The 24,978-nt window shown below is 37.6% G+C and overlaps 1 protein-coding gene across 1 annotated transcript in view; it reads right to left on the bottom strand.

Moving 5' to 3' along the window:
- Grd (gamma-aminobutyric acid type A receptor subunit Grd) overlaps positions 1-24,978 on the bottom strand; it is a 1,945,208-nt gene that overhangs the window by 1,347,142 nt on the left and 573,088 nt on the right. Inside the window, exon 2 of the mRNA XM_081752088.1 lies at positions 7,638-7,733. Coding sequence (XP_081608214.1) covers positions 7,638-7,693 — 56 coding nt within the window. The 5' untranslated portion in view covers positions 7,694-7,733. The remainder of the gene's footprint in view (positions 1-7,637; positions 7,734-24,978) is intronic.

The raw sequence follows: 24,978 nt of genomic DNA, 5'->3' as shown, positions 1-24,978 counted from the left end.
ATAATAATAATAATAATAATAATAATAATAATAATTAGTAGTAGTAGTAGTAGTAGTAGTAGTAGTAGTAGTAGTAGTAAGTGACATTGAGGTTTTCAGCTAAATATAAGCGGGCGCGGAGAGCTATCTACAACTTCGTCGGATGTAATCAGAAGTGATTTCTGAGCGGCAGAAAGGGGTCGAAGAACTGCCAAAATTATATATTCGAAGTTGTCATATCATTATGAGGACGAATATATGCTGGTTGATCTCACTTCCGGTTGAAAATCGGAACAGAAGTGGTCACATTGCAGCCGGATTCACATATTCTTGGTCTTCAGGGCATAAGGAGTAGGAACATATTATATATATATATATATATATATATATATATATATATATATATATATATATATATATATATATATATATATATAGTTTGACCCAACGTCCGAGTGGTCATTTATTTCCAACAGGAAACGGTCAACATGTATCCCTTGGTAATCTCCGGAACCGGAAATGAGTACAGAAAATGGATTCCATATGGGGAATTCTGATCGGACGGAGACGACAACGAATATCTTTCGATCCCGATTTGGCCATTTCCGACCGAACGTGACCTCTCGAAATTGAACCGAACAGTGGCCAATAGGGATAATATTATATTTGTTGTCGTCTTCGTCCAATCAGATTTCCAAATATGCAATCCGTTTTCCGATCTCACGTCCAGTTCCAGAGATGAACGGGGATTACGCACCAGATGAATACAATAGGGTATCCTTATTACTTACATTCGTCGGGCTTTCTAGTAATAACATATACGTAATAGCACACGCGATATGCATTGTTATATTTACTTATAATGGTCAGTACACAATGTACATGTAATAGTACGAAATTGTGTCGGAGAGAACCAAAACAAAGTTCGCGGAATAGCTGTGTAGATAGGAAAGGTGCGAATTGCGTAACGTTGAACATTGTCGCCGTCGAAATGCCTTCCGCAGCAAGACAACCATAAAACAGTTCCAGTGTTCATGCCACTGATGAATGCGGCCTCGATTCCTGCTATGTCAGCAAAGCCAGAACCGTTGGCACTTCGTGTTGTATCTCACCACCGATGTGACCTTTCAGCTTTAGCTTTATCTTTGACAAAAGGAAGAAGTCTACATGAGCGAAACATCGTGAGTAGGGCGGGTGCGGAAACGATAATTACGTTGTGGTTTGGGAGAAATTTACGAACAAGCATTGCTCGATGAAGAACGCAAGTGTTGTTTGGCTGTTGCTCTTAATAGCTGGCATAATGTCTCACGGATTTCCACACTCTTGCAATCGCTGGGGAACAGTGTTTCAAGGTGAAGGAGCGCAAACGCCATCGTTTCAAAGATGGAAAGATAGCTCGGTGCATTTGTGTATTTGTGGGAGCGATGTATTTTCATTAACACTTGGTTTGCTGGTATTTGACTGGCAAAGTTCTGCATTGACACAATCGCCACGAAACTTGCAGGTCTGGAGAAATACGCCTACAAAATTTCAGGCGCCACCTTAGGTATTGCACAATCCCTCACACCTCGCTGAACAGGTGCTATACAACCACGCACGCTCTCGCAACGCGCAAAAATGTTCACATTTCCTACATCGACGTCATTTCACGGCATGGTAATGTGGTGGGAGAAGGCAATGTTGCAAGCAAAGGTCTTGAGTGCACCATGAGCAGGTAATAATGGCACTGGACTTCAGGAAGGAGCGTTGCAGATGTCACATACAGCAAAATTTATGTCCAACACATTTCTTGTGCCACTTATTCTGACGCCTTCCACGCATAGTGTAGCATAGGCTACACTGTGCTAGGCTGTGCTAGGCATAGGCTAGGCTGTGATATACATAATTTATTATAGATTAAAGAATGGAGCCTCAAAATTAAAAGTTTGTCATGTAGTTTGAACGCACGGCCCTCATCGAAACGTATATTCTTCCAGGCGACGCGCAAACAGTTTAGATTGGCGGAAAAAATATACATCCAGAGGCTGGTAGTACTTAGGCGGTATGATCATTATCTTCAAAGTAATGTCTGTATTGCCGAAGGCTTTGGCAGGCAGACTCTTGTCGGTTTGACCAGGCCAAGAATTCAGTAACAAAAGCGAAGGTCCTTGTATTTCCGGTTTCAATATCTTACGCATCCATGTCAATACCAGAGCTGTTGATATTTACCACTAGCACTGCAGTCAAATTCGATATATTGCAGTTTGCTGCTTTGTAGTGTTTCGAAAACTCGTTTGAAAAACTGACCTCCCTACTCTTGAAAGCATATTTACAATTTATTCCTAAGGCGCCCTGACATCGACAAGAACATCTAAATGGTATAAGAGTGAGTAGTAGATGCAACGGATTGTACGACAACATCGGTTGACTTCTCCTCAGTCACTGATAGTGTTTTATTAGGCGTGAGTTCGTACTCGCATCAACTTTAGTCGGTATTGAACACAATGCGGACACCAATTGAATTGCCGTGTTCATAGTCCGTAACTTCTAGTACAAACTCCAATGCTTTGGTTCTCATGATAGTGTTCATCACAACATTTCACTTGGCAACGAACCGTGTGATCTTTCGCGATGATATTTTATAGTAGCTTTAAAGTGGTGAAAAAATATGTACTTGCTTTAAAATTGGGGATGCTCATCGCCATACTGGCTTGTTTGGCCCAAAACTTTAAACGCCAGTAGTGAATTGCCAGTCCCATGTTTCGCGCCTCCTGAAATTTGGAGTACATATATTGGCGAAATCGTGTAATTTTGTATTTCTTTGTACCACCTCCCTCCAAAGCCGTTAAAATTCACTTTACTTTGTCCAGTATTGTCTTGAACTTTCGGGCAGTTTATGGATTGTTTCGCAACTTTCACACTGACATAAACACTCTGCCTAGTTTTCACCGGGAAATATTCGTGAATGCTTTTCTCTTTCATCTTGGAGGTGATGGCTCATATAAACTAGCACCGGACTCCATTTGTAGAACCGAATTCAACATTTCACTTTCTTCCGCTACTGTGCCCGACATTCCATCACTTTCCTTGTTACTATCATATCGCTATCACGCCACAATGTCTGTCCTTCCCACATGACAGTGCCTCCTTCGCCATGTACCTTCAACAGGTTTAACAATTCCTATGCAATACGCTTGTCAATGTACGTTGGGTCCGTCCCATGTTTTGTGTATTTTTGCGTAACTTCCGTCACTAATATTTGTACCACAACATGAGGATTACAAGCCGTAGCGCTAATCGCACATTACTTATTCCTCCATAGAACTAATTATATGATACATGAGTATGTTCACGCTCTGTATCACTCTACTTCAAACAACAGTCACTGCCATACAACATGAACGTCATCTACCAAGCACATACCCTACCACTCATTAAACTCATAGTGTCCAGAAGCCTGAAACTTGTTCACCTAGAACGGAGAATAGATATGTCCTATACAAATTACTGTACTTCGCAACGAACTACAGTACTACTACTAGTACTACTCATAATAATAATAATAATCACCATAATCATCATCATATAATATTTCTTTTTCGTAGCGAGCTCGTGTTCGTGTGGGTTGTGAAGCCGTCCCATGTTTTGTGTACTCAAGCCAGCAGAATTCTAGTTGATAGTTTCTGAATAAGGTTGTTAGGTATGGAATATGGTTGTTATGGTATGGGGTTTGGTTGTTTGCGGATTTTAAAACCTTCATAGCACTGCTAGAGGACACTCAAGACGGGTCGAAGTTCTTTGTTACTGAACTGGCCCAACAATACATTTGCTGACTTCTCATTATTTTTATTATTACTCATCATACTGCTCATATTAATAGTTTTTATCATACTACTACTACTACTACTATTAATAATAATAATAATCATACTACTACTGCTACTACTAATAATAATAAAGGGGGCTGCGGTGGCTCAGTGGTAGAGCTTCACCTCCAGTGCTTGGGGTCTCTGGTTCGATCCTAGCTCGCGCCGTGTGGACTTTGTGGTGGACAAACACCGTTTTCTCGGGATTCTCCCATTTCCTCCTACTTTCTTCATTCCACCTTTCATTCATTTCTCATCATCACCGTCTCCTTTAGCCTAACCGGCATAATCGTGGGACGTAAAACTAAATATTTCATTTCATTTTCAATAATAATAATAATAATAATAATAAAATAATAATAACAATAATAGTAATAGAAAGGCATTTTTGTGTTGTGGTTTCAGCGTCTTTTTTCTCCATCGGGTAAACGTGTTCGTTTGTAACTTACGATCGCGTATCAGGTTCCATTTGTCAGACCTAAGATAACGGTTGACACGTTTACCCGTTGGATCTTTAATTGGATCGGTTAAAGCAAACCTAAGATAACCGATTCTCATCAATGACTTACCAGAGATCCAAATCACCATCGACTGTTATCATCTTAGGTTTGCTACACTTGTCTTCGTAAGAAAACAAGTTCCAGTGTATTACATTCTGGCATGTATGACCAGAGTACATAACTTTCAGGGGCTAAGGGGGAACGATCATTCTACTTCCTGTTCGACGACGTTGCGAATCGTAGGAGTAAGCATATTTCCATCTTCCAATGTTTCCTTCCACTTGTGCAAGTTTCAATGCCATACTCGTCGACAAGTTGGATAGCTTCCCTTGTGAGTAGACGTTGAAGAGGATTAGAATAGTATAAATTATAACTAATTTTATGTTGAACTAAACTAAAGCTAGTATAAGTTTATATATGTACACTTCGCATCAAAAAACTTGCGACAGCTAACGCTGTGCAGCTAAGCCACCCAATACACACCTTCTTATCCCATAATCGTGTCTGGCAAACAGACCCCTCTCTCTCCTCCTTTATTCTCTCCCATACTAAAATTAGCTAACAACATGAACGCAATTCTAATTTCAAACTACACATGCATTAGTATCAATAAAATGAAATAACAAAACCGAGACGAAACAAGATTCATAAGTTGATTTAGGGAGAAACTGAAACACACACAATGAAAAATTGAAACCAATGGATGTCTATTACACAGAGGTTCAGAAATCAGGCAGAGAGAGAGAGAGAGAGAAAGAGAGAGAGAGAGAGAGAGAGATGAAGAGAGAGAGAAGGCGAGAGAAGAAGAAAAAGAAAAGGGAGAACACATAAAAATGTGGAATTTTAAAGTTAGTAAGAAAAGTACCTAACATTATAAAGTTCTGTTACCAGAAATCCAACAGTGATATAGAAATAACGTTTGTCTTTATATATTTTTTCATGACTATTAAACTATATAGAGGATGCTTGAAACATTCATTAAGTCACTTTCAAAAAGGATAGCATACGCAATTTCCAGTAGATCTGTAGATCTCACAGACACATCTAAGATAATGTCAACAGTGGAACACATGCTTTGTTTTCGCGTTGTTCGGTTGTAAAATCATTAGCGTTCATTGGACGTACTGATGCAAACTACATTCTAATAAACCCAGTAGGTAGCGTAGGTAATATCTTCCATTCCAGACTACTAATGCAAAGTGAACAAAAAAGAAAAAGAAAAAACGAAAAGATAAAGGAAGAAAGAAAGAAAGATAAAACTGAATGAGTGCTATTTTACTGGTAAATTTTTATCAGAAATATCCTATATTAAAAGTCCAAACCGTATCATAATGAGAAGTTACAAATGTTCAAATGCAAAATTGGATGTTCCTTATAGATGTAGCAGACCTTGCATGTTTCAAATTTCAACGTGAATAAATCACATTGAATTATAAGATGGAAATAAATTTGTGTCGAACTAGTATAAATAAAATTTTGTTTCCAAATAACCAAAGAGGTTGCCATTTTCTAGTCTTTTCCGAAGATTTATCCGTTCCGGACATCCAGTATCAATTTCATCTCTTGCGGATATAACGTTCTAATTTGCACAGATAGAATGAACACGCTAGAGCTCAAACAGATCATAGCGTCAGTCGGATAATGTTGGGTAGCTTATGGACCACCACGGGGTCGAGGATTCAAACCCGTAGTGACCCTGTAATTCGACTGAGACTCGGTAACCTAGATGATAAAAAGATATTTTGCTTATTCCGTCGCGTTTAAACAGTATTTCTTTCAGAGATGATCAGAACTGGAGATGTTATGCCCAGAGCACGAAAAACTCGACGCTGAAGTTGCCAGCTAATTACATTCTCCAGACCAGGTCTATCGATCTCTTGCTCCGTTTTAACTTTGGAACACGCACACCCACATGAAGTGCGTGTGTATGTGAGAGAGAGGGGGAGAAGTGAAAGATGCAACGACAGAATAGGGAAACGTCAAGAAAGAGAGAGAGACGAATATAAATATGAAACATACTTATCATTAAAGTGTATGATGAAGAACGCACACACTGTTTATTCGAATTCTCGCCAGTGATTATTTTAAGTTCTCCAACAGAAGAAAAATCTCTGTTCGTAACCATTATTTTGTGCGAAAAAGTTATAGACGGGAATCGACCCTGATTTTCTACTTGGAAGTCTGGTACTTAACCACTACACCGCAGATTACTTTACCCAAACTCTGTCCAACAAATGCTGTAATATTTCTTTCTGAGAACGATGACACGAAAAGTGTTTACTGCAGATCAATGAAGTATTTCGAATGTCCTGGTAAATCCCTTGCCTTTCCCAACCAACATTTTATCATGATAAAGGTGTTTGCTTCCATATTTTTAAGCATTGCACGTCCAATATGAGAAATCGATTCTTCACTATCACTTTGTAAAAACTGTATCTTTGGCGTGAACTTCCAAGATAGACAGGTGGCCAACTTACATAGTAATAAGTAACGAATGTCTTATGAGAAAATGCAGGTTCAAGACGAACCAGGCCAAGATAAGCAGGTGGCCAACTTAGAGAGGTGGCCAAGTTGACAGGTTTTACTGTATAAACACCATGCGATGGGGTCAAGATTTCTTTATGATTATTACAGTGTAATACGTTCATTAGCATTTTAAATAAGCTGATACAAAAACAATAACACTATCCTTCGTAGAAGGGAAAAAGTTATGTAGAATTTATCCATAGAATTACGCTGTAATGGCTTGAAAAGTTTTAGCCCCGCATTCCCACATTATATACACTCTTATTGAACAACACGCAACAAATAATGGATATTAATCTTGAATAGAGAAATTTCTTCGTACATCAACTTCACAGCAAAAGTTTGATTTGATGCTTAACAGGTTTACCAATTGCAGTAATCTGATTGAGATGATAAATGTATGATTGCATCTGTCCAGATGTTTGTGACGCCAGCGAATATACTGGACCCTAAGGCAGACAATTTTAACTAGCTAACAGTGCAACTGACTGTACAACATGTATAACGCATTATAAAATAAATCGTATAGTATTAACAATAGTGTGGGAATGTTTAGAAACATTATTTAGAGTTTTTAAAATCAAATATTTCGATAGGTTTGGACTCATGCATCAATGGATTCTACATCTCCGGAAATAAGTAAAACAAAGCAGATGCTGCTTTACATTGAAATCTAAAAATAAACCTAGAAATTAGAATATGCCCCAAAACCTCCCGCATTGAAAATATACTTTTCTGCCTACATAATACTGTTAAAATTAAGCGTAAAAATTAGAGTAAGTCTTACCTGACAGCAGCTATTAGTATAATACATATACAAGATACCAGATTGATTCGGTCCATTCCTATGAACTCAGGATTTAAGCTAGTGGTAAGCAGAAATCTGAAATCACAAAAAAAAGAAAAAAAAATCCTTAATACTTGAGTATAGTGGACACTTAACAGTACAATTTTGGAAAAATTCATTTCCTTATTTATTCTGTACGTGAGAAATAAAGTCTATATATATAAATTTGACGTTTTTGGTGACTTTACACATAAAATATGGTACCTATAGATATAAGAGATATAGTTTTTCTGGTCATTCGTTTTATATTTCCACATTAGGGGAAATTAGAGAATGGTGTCTCAGTGGTGAAGCGCTCAATTCGGATGAGAGGGTCCATGATTCACTTCCAGACCATATGAATATACGATGGACAACATGTGTACTTTGGTTTTCTTTGGGTTCTCTCATTTCTTCCAGCTGATTCATTTCATAGTCACTCACTTTCAACAATGACCTATCTTCTTTAACCTAAAGGACATACATACGAGCCCTTACGTTAAATATTTTATTTGATATTGAGAGAGAAAAGTTAGTGTCTGCCGATCCAATATATTAGAATCGCTAACAGTATTTTAATAAGTAACTTATATGCTGTAGTCTGTCTATTAACCAAGTGTCTAGCTAGTTTTATCTGTATATGTAGTGTGAGCTTTGATCTGTAGTGCCAGCACGCGTAGTACAAATCCAGCGTTAACTATGTAGTTCATGTTTTCTATGTCCTGGTTCTGAAGACGGACGTTAAGCGTAAAATCAATCAAGCAGACAATATTCCGTGCTCTTTCATATAAAATCAGTATAAATGAACATAGATTCTAACGTTCGCTAAATTATAACATTTTTCAGATTTTGATTTACTGATTATTTTATGCCGATTAATAGATTTTGAATAATAACAGCTGAGTGTAATGTAATATTCATAATTTCAAAGTTTTAAAAAATGAAATATACGAAACAGAGATGGCGTGGGTCAATGAAAACTTTACCCACGACCCACGGACCCACCACCAATCGTGACCCATGACCCACTACTCGCCGTGACCCACGACCTATCATGAACCACTCTCATCCACTCTGACACATGATCCACGGCCTCTTCTCTACTGACTAAAGAGTTTACACTTGTAATAAAACCAGGTTGTGAAATTCTAACTAATCGGAGTTTGAATTTCTACGATCAATCGCTCAAGCAACGTTCTGTTACCATAATGGTGGATCTGACCTTTACGATATAAAATGATAAAATGTTTGTCATGATTCAAATTTCTATGAATTTTAATTAAATTATCATGGTATAATTATTTCCTTGTTGAATTATCGATACTTTTCAGTGGAAAAAAGGATGACATTTTAAAGTCTCAAATCAAGGTAAGTAGACCAACAGTTAGTAGGTAAGTACATAGAGATGCGCTCGAGTCGAGATACTTTGTAAAATTCGAGATGAGTCGAGACAAACGTATTTCTCGACTCAAATTTTCGAGTCGAGACTGCTCATAGAAATCTCGACTCGACTCGAATGTCTCGAAAATTTTTCTATAATTTTTAATATTATTATGAAGAAAGTATTCACTTAGGAACAGCCTTGAAACCAATTCCAGCATTTATTACTTTAGAAAGGTACATAACGCATAAATTTAATAGTTAATCTTTCGAGATCAAGATTTAATTTTCAGCTCAATTCAGTTAATTAAAACTAATAATTAATATCGTGATATTTGATTGTACTTAAAATATAATAATAATAATAATAATAATAATAATAATAATAATAATAATAATAATAATAATAATAATAATAATAATAATAATTGATTATCTAGTTTGTATAAAACTATTATTCGTAGCCTATATCTAGTTTGTATAAATATAAAACCATTGCAATAAAGTGAACATCATAAATTCTTTGAATGAGTAATTGCCAGTCTATAGTAATTTAGCATAGTTATAATCATTGTGTTTTCATTTCCATGAACGCTATAGGGTTACATAACTTCTGGATTATTCGCTTCCCCAATCACGTGTTGCGGATAATATATCATGTAACATTTATTGTACATCACATATTATGATACGAGACTATTTTACATAGTACATACAATAAATGGACTGCTTGGATGCCAAGAACTAGTACAGGTACCTTTCACTTTTATAGATAGGTATCTTTTAAAAGGAAATTTGTTAACACTAAATAAAACAATAAACTACATGCAGTAGTTATGGTTTTGGTTCCCAACATAAAAGAAATATGGATTGTTCATGAAATATTGAACTTCAACTTTCACTCTTGGAAAATTTAAATTTTGAGTTAGACCACTTTGCATCAATGCAGTTCACTGTGAGATAAATATACTTCTCACTTTACTCTTCTGGTTGCAACGCTATTTTCTTTCTTTTTTTTCATGAAAATTTCAGATAGTTTTGTTTTGTGCTGGGAGTATATTTTATATTCACCTAATAAAATTACGGATTCATTTTGTAATCAGTTTCAAATTTACAGAAACTATTAATGTAAGTTCACAATCAAATCGAGCTAATTGTTTAATGCATTTCGAAGGCTTCATAATCGTAACATTTATGTAATAAGAAACTACGAACGTAAAATGGACTCGACCTAGCCCCAGGTCCTCTGTGACTCAGTGGCACAGCTTTCACCCTTGGTGTGTGAGGACTCTGATTCGATCCCGGCTGGTGCCAAGTGGGCTTTGTGGCACAGAAACACCATGTATGTGAACTCTAGTTTCCTCCACTTACTTCATTCCACCATTTCATTCATTCTCAACGTCACTATTTTCTTTAGCTTACAGGGCAAAATCGTGCGCCATGAAGTAATACTAGTAACACTGAAAGATTTCATTTCGAATTAGCCACCCAAAATTATCTTGCCCTCCCCTGTTTTAAGTTATGATTCGAGGCCTGAGTTGGAGCTGTGGAATCCAGGATGCAAACACGTCGCTCATGAAGTAAAAACTAATTCCTATACTGCTCTAACTTCAGATCTTATAAGCACATAATCTTGAATATGAGGAGTCATTTAAGTCAGAGACGTGAATTATTGATTATAAGTTTCTCAATAAGAATGAGCAAACACGTATTCCAGGTTTCCCGTTTTTTAAAGAAGGAAAGAAGTTATTTCATATAACACTGAAATTTCTAGGATTTTATTCATTTACCTTTATCCTTCCCAGGTATACACTGTTGTGTAACTCTTAGGACAAAAGTAAATTCCGCGTGCTATGTCACTTGCGAAAGTAAGTTTCGTATGTCCGAATTGGCATAGATTGGTGGAACTTGAACCATACAGAGAAAGTATGATACAGGATGCAATACAAAGAAACATATGATTAGAAAAAAATGACACTTTTATTCAAAGTCAACGCTGAAACCACTGCGATTCATGATGTCTCCTCAGGCATTACAGAAGGTACTAAGTGATCTTTACAAGGTTCTGTGATTACGACAGACAGTGGTACATGCTCTGCACTGTGCTTTCATGCTACTTACAAGGTTGGTAATGAGTAGACATCGGATTTTTATGCAAATGCATATTTTATTTGCTTATATGCATCTCTGTTAGACTTAGTAGAGGTTTCTAACAACGATAATACAGTTCGAATTTGAAGTTTTATAGTGCATATAAATGCATATTTTAAAGGTTAGTGCATGTATTAGTGCTTTAGAGTATATTCAGCGTATGCTGTTTTTATTTGAGATATATGCTTATAGCATGCAAAAATGTCTATGTAAGAGAATGGCTTTTTCATCGGAGAATCGGAGCATGCCTAGTTTATGGAGAAAAAGATTGTTAGCAACCAAGACAAACAAAATATGAACTTGTTCTGAAATCCTAGAGGTTTTTTTCTCACATCCCCCAGCCCTTCCTCGCTTTCTAGAAGGACTAGGCAAAAATGGAAATTTAAAAAAAAATGCTCCGTCATTCTCTTGTAGAAGGCGAATGAAAGGTTAGAAGAACGAATAATTGGTACACTCCCTCCTCCCTGCTCTCTCTCTCTCTCTCTCTCTGCCTAGTATATTTTCTTTATTTTATTGTCTCCGAAACACCATTTCAGACAAATGCTTTTCGGTAGAAAAGTTAGAAACAAACCATCCCACTCTGGGACAAAGTGGGCTACATGCGGTACTCAGATCAATGAACCTACTTTGGAAATTTTCGTGCAATTTAAGTTACTGAGAGCGTATAGTTTCTTCAACTATGTCGCCTTCTACTATGGCTTGTGCCATAAATAAGTCATCATCGGTTCATCTGGAAAACACCGCTAGTCGTCCTTGCCTGACATCTGTTTCATATTCATATTAGCCAGTGGCGGCGATAAAGGGCGCGCAGACCCCGCGGTGCGGGGAAGCAGACTTGAGGGGGTTCCTACAAGCTACGCTCAGCAAGGCACTTTTTACTTGTCATTTATAATTTTAATCCATTTTGAAAGAGTTTCTACAGAGCCTGTAATTAATTCTAACAGTTTCACAGAATTAAATAATGAAGTAATCATTAAATTTAAATAATGAAGTATGACTGTAAACATGAATGTCAGGTAGCTCTTCGCGATTTTCTAAAGATTTTATTTTTCAGTGTACCATTTTGCATATTATTATGTTGTCTATAATACCATATTTTCGTTATTGTGTGTCTTAGACTACAATTACTGTGTATTACAATAAATTATCATGTTTACCAGAAGTATCTACCAAGAAAACAATTCGAGATATTGCAACTTGTTAACTGAAGAAGAGAGTTGCTTAATGACAAGGGAGTGGCTCCACTGAGATCTGAACGAGGGAATTGTATTCGCATTTGATATGTTATAGCTAGACGAATCCCGAAGTTATACGTGCCACTGGGCGGGATATTGTAAGTTACAACATATTCAACGAACTCAAAAAGTTCGTTAATGAATTTTCTATGTCTGTGTGTCTGTCTGTCCGTCTGTCTGTTATTTGCGACTTTTTTAATTTTGAACATTGTATTCGATAGAGCATCAAGAACTACCAGAGAAAGTGATTAAATTTTTCACGTCACTCTTACCGTTCACGAGATATTGCACTAAAAATGGCCGATTTCCAGAAATGTAAGGACCCATATCTCGGGAACCGTAAGTCATAGCGAAATATTGGTGTTGATCAATATCTAAAAGGATGGTAAAACTTTCGGTACCAAATAGTAACCGGTGGCCACTTTCCAACTGGCCAATGGCCAATTGGCCAGTGGCCACCAACTAATATCGGTACGAGAATGTTTAACATTCTATTATGGATTGATTACCACAAATATCATCTCTCCATGACTTACTATTTCCGTGATATTGGCCAAAACCTGCCAATTTCTACATTTTTAACGAGCCTTAGCTCGGAAACCATAAGTTGTAGAGAGATGATACTGATGTTCATCAATACCTAAGAGGATGGCAAATATTTTGGTACCAAATAGAAACCGGTGGCCATTGATTAACTGTCTACTGGCCAACTGGCCACTGTTCCCCAGATATTGGCCCAAAAAGTTCGAATTTCTAGATATTTAAGCAGACATACTTCGAGAACTGTGAGTCATAGTGAGATGATAATTTGCAAGAAAGAGAAGAAAATGAAGATAAAAAGATTTACTTTTACATCTAGGAACAATGACAGTTATCCTTCCCGCTCCATAATTCCATTCTTTTTAAGATCGTTCTAGCAATGCTCTTGGAGCATTCTCAACTGGTTTGTAATGTAAAAAGTACAAAAAAATTACCTGGTAGAATAGTTTGAACCGAGTCATTTGTTCGGAAACGCTTGGGTAAATGGAAAACTCGGTAAACGCATATCCCATCATTTTCAAGGGCATACTTTTTTGGGGTAAAAAAGTTTACCCCAGGGTTCCCTGCAGAGTTCCAGACGGAGTCCAACTCAAAAGTTTCAAATGGCAAGGGAGGTTAAGTAGCACATCGTTTGAAAGCTGTTGTAAAATGAAGGAAAATGGAGCAAGTCTCGACTCTCTATGACAACCCTGTGCAAAATGGCGACGGGTCAAAATGTAAACAAAAACTTAATTGAAAAGTTAACGGCCCCCCCTATAAATCGAAAATGGTGAAACACAGTGGAGTATTTACGATTTTGTTTCGGGGGGGGCTTTGCCTGAAAATGTGAAAATTCTGCAAGATATTTCATATACTTTACTATAGTAAGAAAGATTTCGGGGGGCTTAAGCCCGGAAGCCCTCTCTAAATACGCCACTGAGATATGTAAAAACAGAAAAGGACGTGTGGCATTACGAGATGGAGCTAAAGAGAATTTCACAGTAAATATCAAGCTCAAGCTCGAATTAGTGAGTACGTTGACTAGTATGATCCTCATTGAGATTAGCGAACGCGAGCTCCATTGGGGATAGAAAGCATGAGCTTGAGTGAGTCAGGGTTGCACAAATACCATTTTTACTTCTTTCTTTCTATCTTCTTTTTTCCTACTCGAATGCGTAAAGTTTATGAACAGCAGAAGTGCTTGCTAGAAAGACCTTAATTAGCATGTGCTTGAATTATCCATAGGAACTGCTTAGATATCTAGTGGAACTCACGTTCGCATTTTAACAATTCAGGTTGTAATTAAAACCTTGAATACTGAGCCGATGAACACGCAGAAACTTTTGTTGGGGTGTATTTCTAATACGCAATTAATTCGTCGTAAACAAATACAGCTATATAACAACGAAACAGTTTGAGTTGGATTGAGTGAAAACGTGAACATGTATTCGAACTGCCCAATGTATTGTTAATTATCATGAACTCCAACAATTAGAAAAAAAAATGGAAGCGCGACTGATGAGCACCAAACATCAAAACTTCACAAGGCATGGTCAAAGCTCACACCTCAAAATGCAGAAAAAAATTGCCATATCAACTAACTGTTGTCTTGTCCAAGTCAGTTGCTTTTTGCCATAACTTGTGAAATTTCCTGCAAGTTAATCGGAATGTTGAAAATTTCCTACATTTAAAATTTATTTATTATGTACTGATCAGTGAGAACATTATGACTACCTATCTACTATCGATATAAACCCATGCAGGCGATATCTGCGTCACCTGCCGACGAATGCATGCATGCTAGTCAGTCACACGCAGAGATGGTCATTTTTCCTAACCCTCCCTCGCCCTCATCCTCAATTGACGCCCCTCACCCTCACACTCTATCACCCTCACCCTCCATCACACTCACCCTCCATTGACGCCCTCCCCTCACCCTCCCTCACACTCACCCTCCATTGACACCCTCACACTCATCCTCCATTGACGGCCTCCCCTCATCCTCCCTCACACTCACCCTCCATTGACACCTTCCCCTCACCCTCCCTCACACTCACCCTCCATTGACGCCCTCACACTCACCCTCAATTACTTTATCGCCCTCACCCTCCAACGCCCTCACCCTCAACTACTAAAATGAGGGTGAGGGCGGCCCTCATGAGGGCAAAATGAGGGAGGATGACCATCTCTGGTAGGGACATACGAGAAGAATGTATTTTTTTGTCAATTGATGTGAAATTCAGTGTCATTGTAACAAATAAGTATGCGTTTATCTAATCTTGAATGTTATTTCGGTAACGCACCGCCTTAGGAGGGCACTGGGGGCGAAGCGAGTCGATAAGCCTATGAGGCTGTGGAAGACAGCAAAGAAAAGTTATGCACTTGAATTATTCGTAACCCCTTTGAAATAGTCGGCTCCAGGGTCCCAAAAGCCTTAATCCGCTTGGAGTGCTATGCGCAGAGACGTACGCAAGAATTTATTTCTGGAGGGGTCCAAAGCGTTTCGGGGAGGCCCAAACACATTTTCAGGCTAAATTATACTAAACTTTGTACTTAAAATTAGACTAAATTGACAAAAAAGTCCGGATTTCGAGGAGGGGGTCTGGACCTCAAGGACCCACCCCCTGCGTAGGTGCTTGGCTATGCGCACAAAATATCCACATTTTTTTTTTTTTTTTAGAGATAAAGGGGATTGCGTGGCTCAATAGTAGAGCGTTCACCTCTGGTGCGTGGGGTCCCTGGTTCGATCCCAGCTCGCGCCAAGTGAGCTTTGTGATGAACAAACACCGTCTGCGTGAATTTTCCCTGGGTTCTCCAGTTCCCTCCCACTTTCTTCATTGCACAGTTTCATTCATTTCTCATCATCACCGTCTCCCTTAGCTTTGGCGCATAAACGTGGGACGTGAAACTAGATATTTCATTTTATTTCATTGCATTCTTTAGAAATAAAGCTTGACTTTTCGTGCCTTTCTTTCAATATGTGCGATTTACAACTGGTAGAGAACATAAATTTAAAGAATTTAAAATAATGGTTGCCAAATGCTTGGTGATATTCAACTTTTGGTGAAAAGAACTTAGGAGATGCAGAAAAAAGATATTGAAGTTATGACTTTATATAACACCATATGTATAAATGAAGGACGGAACATACTTCGGATACAAGCAACTTTAAGGACGAATGAAGGCAATTACTCTTCATTACGAAATTCACTCTCAAACTCATAATTTCAGGGAAGCTCAGGCCCCATGAGTATGGGCGTGATATGTACGATCATTGACTGTTTGCACCCAACAAGTAGTGGCGTAACTAGGATTTTTTAAAAGAGGACTGAGAAACCATTTTGAGGCAGAGGTACCCAATACTCCAAAATTTCATTGTTTCGGTATTTTAGGTTTATCTTTAATCAAAAACAACACAATTTGCGAGCATTTGGGGCAAAAGAATTGTGGTTTTTATTTCAGTCTTGCACATTTTTAGGAACATAGTAATGTTTGTTTTATTCTTTATTAAATTAAAGCTATTGTTTCTCAAAATAACTCGACAAGATTCGAGACGAGACAGGGTTCTTCCAACAGAAAAAAAATACATTTTTCGAGGCATCACTTTACACAACATATTTTCGAGGCGAGACAACCTCTAATCTTGTCTCGTGCGCATCCCTATTTGCACGAAATAATATTAGAATACAATAAAAAAAGAAAATATTAATTACCTTATAAAGCAATCAAACCTTAAAAGTCACCTATTTAAAATTTGCCTTGTGAAATAGTTCATATTTTAAGGGGGCTATTCATATAGTAACAAAATATTAATAATCAACGATAAATTACTCTGTGAAGATGCAGAATTTTAAGGTGTGTGTGCACCTTCTGTTGAATTTGGGTGCAAATTCGTCAATACTGTAATTTCAGTAGATTTTCTTAGTATCCTCTTTTCTAAAAGTATGTAACATAGTGAAATTTAGATGGGCTTGTAAGAAATTGGGGAGGCTTGAACACCCCAAATTAGACCTAGTGACGCCACTGCCAACAAGCCACCAGTCACGAAAGACAAAGGGAAATATTTAATTTAATAATAATAAAAAAAAGTTGAACTGTGTAAATTTAGACTATAATTGTATATGAAAATCATTATAAATACAATTATGTTTTATATTTAATTGAGCTTTCCTCTCTATCGCGGAACTTATGTCCGGCACAGAATCGAACCCGGATAACCCAAGGATCTCTGCTTCAGATAATCGCTGGTTAGAAATGTTCTCCTTCAAATAAAATTAAATGAAATATTCAGCTTAACGTCTACAATTATGCTCCGAGGCTAAGAGAGACGATAATGATGAGAAATTAATCAAATGGTGGAATGAAGAAAGTGGGAGGGAACGGAAAAAACCCGAGAAAACCACCGTATACGGTGTTTGTCCACCACAAAGTTCACTTGGCGCTCCTTCAAATAAAGTACAGCTACAAATAAAACATTTTCTACCCTAGAAGAAAGAATCTCCTTTACATTGTTCCGTCCATTAAATGTACATATTAACAATTGCTCTACTGAAACCATCCCTGCAACTAGTGATGTGAAGTGGAAAATTTTCCGCTTAAAACTTCCCATTTCTGAAAATTTTCCATTTTAAACAAATATTCACTATCAAGTATTAACTCCACATTAAGCCATGATATTGATTAAATCCATGAATAGAAATATGACATTACAGCAAATTATAATCTTCCAACTTTCTAGGTCCTATAATGGGAAAATATATAAGTATTATTGAGTACCTGGTAATAAACCTAGTACTTGAACACAAGAATTATATGATAGAACAAGCGAGTATCGTTCTACAGTATGAAACTACGGCAAACTTCCAAACTATACAAATTCAATAGTAAAATTGGAAATAGTAGAAACCGAAAGGAGTTGATTTCTACCACTTACGGTTTAAATATTAGGTTGTCGAAGGAGATTGAACCTATTATTGGAACGACGAATCGTTTCCCGAAAACCGTTTCTCAATAGCTCTTACCGTTTTTGAGTTATGACCAATATTGTTGAAACCAGAAGTGGTTCAACATAGCTTCTGGTTTAACTCGAAGATTGGTGAAAGAGATAGAACCTATTCTTGGGATGCTGAATCGATTCCCGAAAACCGCTTGTCGATAGCACTTACCGTTTTAGGTCTAGGAAACTCAATATTGAAACCAGAAGTAGCAGTGAATTTATACCACTTCCGATTTTAGTGGAAATACAGGAGTACAGGTGGTTTGTCACCTTAAGACCTTAAATCGATTTCTGAAAACTCTTTATCGCTAGCTATGTTTTATATTCGTTTATGAGTTGTGAATATGTTTGTAGAAACCAGATATGGTCGACTTCTACTACTTCCCGTTTAAGTAAGATTGTTGAAAGAGGTGGAACCTATTCTGGCAATGCAGAATTGATTCCCGAAAACAGTTTGTCCATAGCTCTTACCCTTTTAAGTTTATGAAAATAAATATTGAAACCTGAAGTACTAGTGGATCCTACCACTTGCAGTTTTAGTAGAAATGCAGGAGTTAAGGTGGTTCCTTTCATATCCACTTATTTCCGAAAACCGTTTGCCGATCGCTATTACCGTTTTTTACTCGTGGTCTTTAATTTGAAACCGGAAATTTCCGATTTCTACCACTTCCAGTTTAACACATTGACTGCCAAGGTGATTTGAGGGTACCTGTTAAGTAGGAGGTTGTTGAAGGAGATGCAACCTATTATTGAGATGCTGGATCGATTCCCGAAAACCGCTTGTCAATAGCTCTAAACTGATTTTGATGTGATACCTGTTGACAGACAGACACACAGATGGACACAGCCGTTCAATAAGACTTCCCTTTCATATGCATAGCGTAGTTTGGAAGTCTAAAAGTACGTATATAGCCAAAAGCAGGAAATATCTTTTTATTTCATAATTAAATATAAAGTTATTTATTGCGGCTTGCAGCTTTGTACGTTTCTTATATATATTTTTCTCTTACTTAGAAGAAGAAATAAAGCTTTTTCTTAGTTACAGTTTCAGAATGAATGAATATATGAATATTTATTAGTTTCTCTTCTGAACGAACATATGAAAAAAAAAATTATTTCCTGAGAACTTCTAGTATTTTTAATGGGTTACTTTCGTTGAACTTTAAAATTTTCGGTAGCCAAAAACTTGCAGTAGATATTTTTATATATATCGTAATTATTATTTCTATAAAGTGAAAATACGTAAATATAGAAAAATAATAAAGCTATGAGGAACATCTTGTCTTCGCGCATGAAAAGCGTATGAAACTGATGGAATATTGATATGACGATTTTCTGTGAACGACGATTAATTCTAAGAAAAAACTACATTACATTTTCTAACATATTTTCCAAAAATAAAGAATTGAAAGATAATTAATTTTATGAACCCTTACCCTCACCCTCACCTCCCTCACACTCACCCTCAACTGACACCCTCACCCTCCCTCACATTCACCCTCCATTGACGCCCTCACACTCACCCTCCCTCACAATTACCCTTCATTGACGCTCTCACACTCACCCTCCATTGACGCCCTCACACACACCCTCCCTCACACTCACCCTCCATTGACGCCCTCACACTCACCCTCAATTACTTTATCGCCCTCACCCTCAACTACTAAAGTAAGGGTGAGGTGAGGGTGAGCGCGGCCCTCATGAGGGCAAAATGAGGTAGGATGACCATCTCTGGTCACACGTACGGTGCATGTAGTATCAGTGAGAGTGCTAGCTGTGTGTAGAATGGGGAAGGCGCGCGATCTATCTGAGTTTTATTGAGGGCAGGTTGTAATGGCCCGAACACTCGGCAGGAGAATTTCGGAAACTGCAGAACTTGTCGGGTATTCGAGAAGTGCTGTGGTGAGTGTCTTCAACAAGTAGCGAAACCAAGGGAAACGACGTCCAAACTTCGAGGGGTTGGGCGCCCCCACCTTATTATAGATGTCGGACTTCATAGGCTGGGCAGACTGGTAAAACAGGACAGGCAGCGAACTGTGGCAGAACTAACTTCTGACTTTATTAGTGGGCAAAGTACAAGTGTGTCTGAACACACAGTGCACTGAACATCCCTAACGATGGTCCTCCGAAGATCATGTCCCATCCATGTGCGAAAGTTAACACCACGGCATCGGCAACTACGACTGAAATGAACACATGATCATCGTCACTAAACCTTCGCACAGTGGCAAAGCGTTGCATTGTCTGATGAATCCCGATACTTTCTTCATCATGATGATGGGAGGGTGCGAATCCGTCGTGTTCCGAGGGAGCAGCTCCTTGACACCTGTACTGCGGGACGAAAACAAGCTGGCGGTGGCTTAATTATGCTCCGGGGAACATTTACGTGAGCATCTGTGTGTCTAGTGGAGCTCGAGCAAGGCACCATGACGGCCGAGGCGTATCGCACACTGCTTGCAGACTACGTACACCCCTTCATGACGACCATGTTTCGCAACTGCAGTGGCATTTTTTCGAAAAGATAATGCACCATATCACAAGTCCAGGATTGTGATGGAGTGGTTCGAGAAACACAAGGGCAAGTTCCAAGTGATGTGCTGGCCGCCCAACTCGCCGGATCTGATCCAATCGAACACAGATAGGATGTGATTGAACGTGACGTCAGAGTGCATCGTCCTCTCCCAAGAATTTACGGGAATTAGGTGACTTATGTGTACTCATGTGGTGCCATATCTCTCCAGTGACCTTTCAAGGACCATTGCATCCATGCCAAGACACGTCGCCGTTGTTATCCGTGCCAAAGGTGGACACACTGACAATAAGGTAGGTAGTCATAATATTCTGGCTGATGTGCGCGTATATTTTAACTGGTATATTTTGTCTCGACTCGAATTTTGAGATGTCTCGTCTCGAATTCGAGTCGAGACAACATTTTCTTGAGACGACTCGACTCATGCGCATCCCTATATAGTCCAAAGTTGAATTTTCCGTGTAATTAAGGTTACAATACAAATTTTATGTCTATTTTTCTCACAACTTTATGGGTTGATTGTTTTATTTTCTAAGCGCTCCATATAATAAGCATAAACTTCAGCAATTATTATAGTAGAAAACAATGGATATATGAAGCGAACCAGTTTTTTTTTCTCTATTAATAATTGTTTCTGAATTTGTTTCTCAAGTAATATCGATCCTTTTCTATTATTTTTACAAACCAACGCCATTTTGCCATATATAGAAAGTGCCCCTTCCCCCAAAAATGATAATTTTTAGATATGCTAGGACATGTTCTGTTTATTTTCAATAAAGAGTTAAAATACTGAATTACATCTCCCTTAAGTGTAACGGCTTGTGAGATACTCAATTTTCTTCACAAAAATTTCGGATCCTTACTACTCTCCTAGGATATGTATTACTGTATAATAAAAGCGATATGATAACATCCCAGTTTGGATTAAGGCCTAACTATAGGCGTATAACAAAAGTGATTCTATTTGACTTTGCAATTTGGGACTATCATCAGGCACACATAGTTACATTCAATTTTTTATATAATAATTTATATATTACAGCGATTAAAAATATATATTTTTCCAGTAGTTATCTCCTCCAAAAACTCACTGGGTATGTGTCACGAAAGCCAAGTAGTAGTATGAGTCCTATTGCTGTTATTACAATTACAAATATAAATTATAATAATAAAGTAAGTAAACAGAAACAAATGAAAAAGAAAGGGAAATGGAAGCCTTAAAAGTAAAACGTAGACAAATTCATCAGTGTTCAGAAGATGCTCTCTGCAATACTGTGAGCAGAGTGGGTCGGAAGGTCAGACTGAGTTGGTGGGTCGCAGTGGGTCATGGTGGGTGATGGGCGCAATGGGTCAGAAAGCTATACAATATGCTGAATATGCTCTTAAGCTCTAATGTATACATTAAAATTTGAAATATGCATTTATATGCGATATAAAACTTCAAATTCGAGCTGTATTATTGTTGTTAGCAACTCCTACAAAGTTTAACAGAGATGCATATAAGCAAATAATATGCATTTGCATAAAAATCCGATGTCTAGTGATGCTAACTCTCCCAACACCCCTTTTACCCATAGTAAAATATAAACACAACAACATCGCATATACAAAACAAACGCACCAACTTGTCAGAATGTATTACTTAGAATTTTGGTGAATCCGTTCGCCTAACAGAAAGTAATAATTTTCATCTTTGTACGCTTATCTACAGATCTTCACACTGAGAAAAATCCATTATCCGGAAAGCGATATATTGTACAAATACAAGGATTCGTTATATTTACTACGGAAATCTGTACGGAGCGCACTTTATCTATATACTACATAGGTACTGCCTTTAACCCACTTAGATGTTATATCATGTCGCTGCAGGATGTCTGACATCTAACAATTTTACATACGTATACAAATGTTTCATACGTCAGCTATATGTTATATACGTACATCTGTATGCCACATCCTGACCGGCTATAGACACCTCTTTCTTGTACCATAGATGACGTCATGAAACACATGTAGTTTGCTTGCGAGTTGGTTTGTAACGAGGTTGTTTACAAACGGAAAAGAAGAGAGGAAGGAAACAAAAGCTTGGGTAAGTACAATAGTAAACTATCACTGTAGTCAAATATTCCATTAATTATATATTCCTTTAGTACAACTTGCTTTAATATAGTACTAAACAAGTAATGTGGTTTATGAATACAATTCTTACTAATGTAACTCGTTAATGGTTGAGGAGAAAGGAATACGTGAATCTGAATTTTGAGGAATCTTTGAATAAAAATGTATAGTAACTTTTACATTTTGAGGTACGCAAAATGAATGTTATGTATTTATTCATTCCTTTTTATATGTGATGGTTTATTACTTGATGGAGATTTACTACAGGACTACTTAATATAATTGCTAAGAAACCGTTTTCAGCGCGTTCATTTTCTTGTGTAGTGAAGATTTAGGATTTAGATTTCTGGGCTTTAGGCATCTATGGCCTTGTTAGCCCGTCACATACAGTATGAGTTACGACGTCTCACGGTGAGCACACTATCAGGGGAAAGGGAAGGAAGCAAATGGCCTGGGACCTATATGTTAGGTACCATCCGGCATTAGCTGGTGTGAAATGAGGAAAACCCAAGAAAGCCTGATTCAGGATGGATGGACTTAAAAGCTTTTGAAACTTTTTTGACCGAGTGCCCCCACCGTAATCGAACACAAGACCGCTCGTACCGAAGGTGAAAGCGTTAGCAACTACGCTACGCGGAGCCACTTGTGTAGTCCAGAAAACCTATTTTTACTAGGATATTTGCAACAAAATTTATTTCATTTCTTTCTTTCTTTTTCTCCTTTTTTTGCTTTTAGTTTAACGTCCCATGATTGTACATCAATGTAAGGGAGAAGGTGACGATGAGATACATGATAATGGTGGAATGAAGAAAATGGAAGGAAACGGGAGAACCTAAAGAATAACCACACCTACAGTGTTTGTTCACCAAAAGCCTATTTGTCGGCTGCAGGAATCGAACCAGGGATCCAACAAGTCAGAGGTAAGCGCTCTACTGCAGACCATCCTTTTGTTTAAAGAACTCTATTTACATTGAAATATAGATAATTCAGGAAGGTATTGACATATTTCACAGCCTCACTGAAATTTAAAAGCATTACTCAAGGTGAGCTCACTTTTTTTTTTCTTATGTTCTCTAGTGAATTAATGTTTGGGTTACTGAGAATTAAAACGTTTTTATTCTTGTTATTTCATCATTTTGGAAACAAAAAGTTAGATTTTTTTCTTGTGTTGTCTTCACGTAAGAAGTTGTGTTGTTTTTTGCCTTGTCATTGAACTGGTTACTAAAACATAGTTGAAGGTCATAAGTTGCAGGTCACGTGAAACAGCTATAGCACAGCTCCAAGAACTTCGAGTGCCAGGCGTTTGAATTTCAGGTTTCGTTACAGCGTGTCTATTTCACAACTCGACTAGGTGCACATTCTACATTCTATGACTGGTAAGAAACAGTATATCGCTTTCGTGGTGTGGAAACAAATACAATGTAAAGTTAGGTATAGACCTATAGTTTAATCAGTCGGAAATTACTCTTGTTCCTTGTGTTATTCTTTCGGTTATTAGTTTAATGAGTGTTTCTTCATAGTATTGATTCACTATTGGGCGATTCTCAGCGTTACGCACGGGACATTTGTACACAAAACTGCTTTTTTAAACAAAAATGTATTTTCAAATAAAGTAAAAAGTATGTCAAAATTAGGGTAAAAATTATTAGTGCATAGTTAAATAAAATGAAACACTAAAACAATTGCAAATTTGAGTTATAAGCCGAAATTAAGCGTTACGCACGGGACTCAGACAAACAGCTCATTTGGCAATCTCAATTTCATTGGACATTCTCTGCGATTTGTGGCAGCATTTTCATTTTATACACCATCACTTATGTTTTACATTCATTCTCCTTACTCTGCATTATATTTTTAAATTGGAAAGTATAATTTAATTAGCTTCACATTATGTTTCTTTTTAGACTCACTGTTACGCACGGAACAGAAAAATAACCATCCAATTCTTTGGTTGTTCTAAGACTGTTATTATGCAATATCCTTACTAAAGAGGACTATTTTAAGACTAACATTTGGACATTAACAAGCATAAAAAATTCGCATCCATAACTTAATTTAAATGAATTAAATTACATTCCAAAGTATCAAAGTCGAACTTTGCTAGGCAACTCGCTTAGTTCTATTACCATGTATTTGGGGTATTTGTCTGAGCGCTGATCGGTGGCGTTCAAACCACATAATGTTGTACAATTGTTGAGCTGCTCGATCCTCTGTGCTACCTACCAAACGTTGAGTCGTTTGAACGCTGCTATTGGCAGGTGAAATGCGGGAAAGTGAATTGAAGAGAAACAGTTGGTTTTTGGTTATTTGGTATTATTGATTGTTATTTCACAGTGAAGATTTGTTTTAGTGTGAGTTTTTTAGTAAGTA

This window comes from Thermobia domestica, chromosome 3 (genome assembly GCF_964235325.1).
Source record: "Thermobia domestica chromosome 3, izTheDome1.hap1.1, whole genome shotgun sequence".
Taxonomy (NCBI): domain Eukaryota; kingdom Metazoa; phylum Arthropoda; class Insecta; order Zygentoma; family Lepismatidae; genus Thermobia; species Thermobia domestica.
This window is presented reverse-complemented; position numbering and strand designations above follow the sequence as displayed.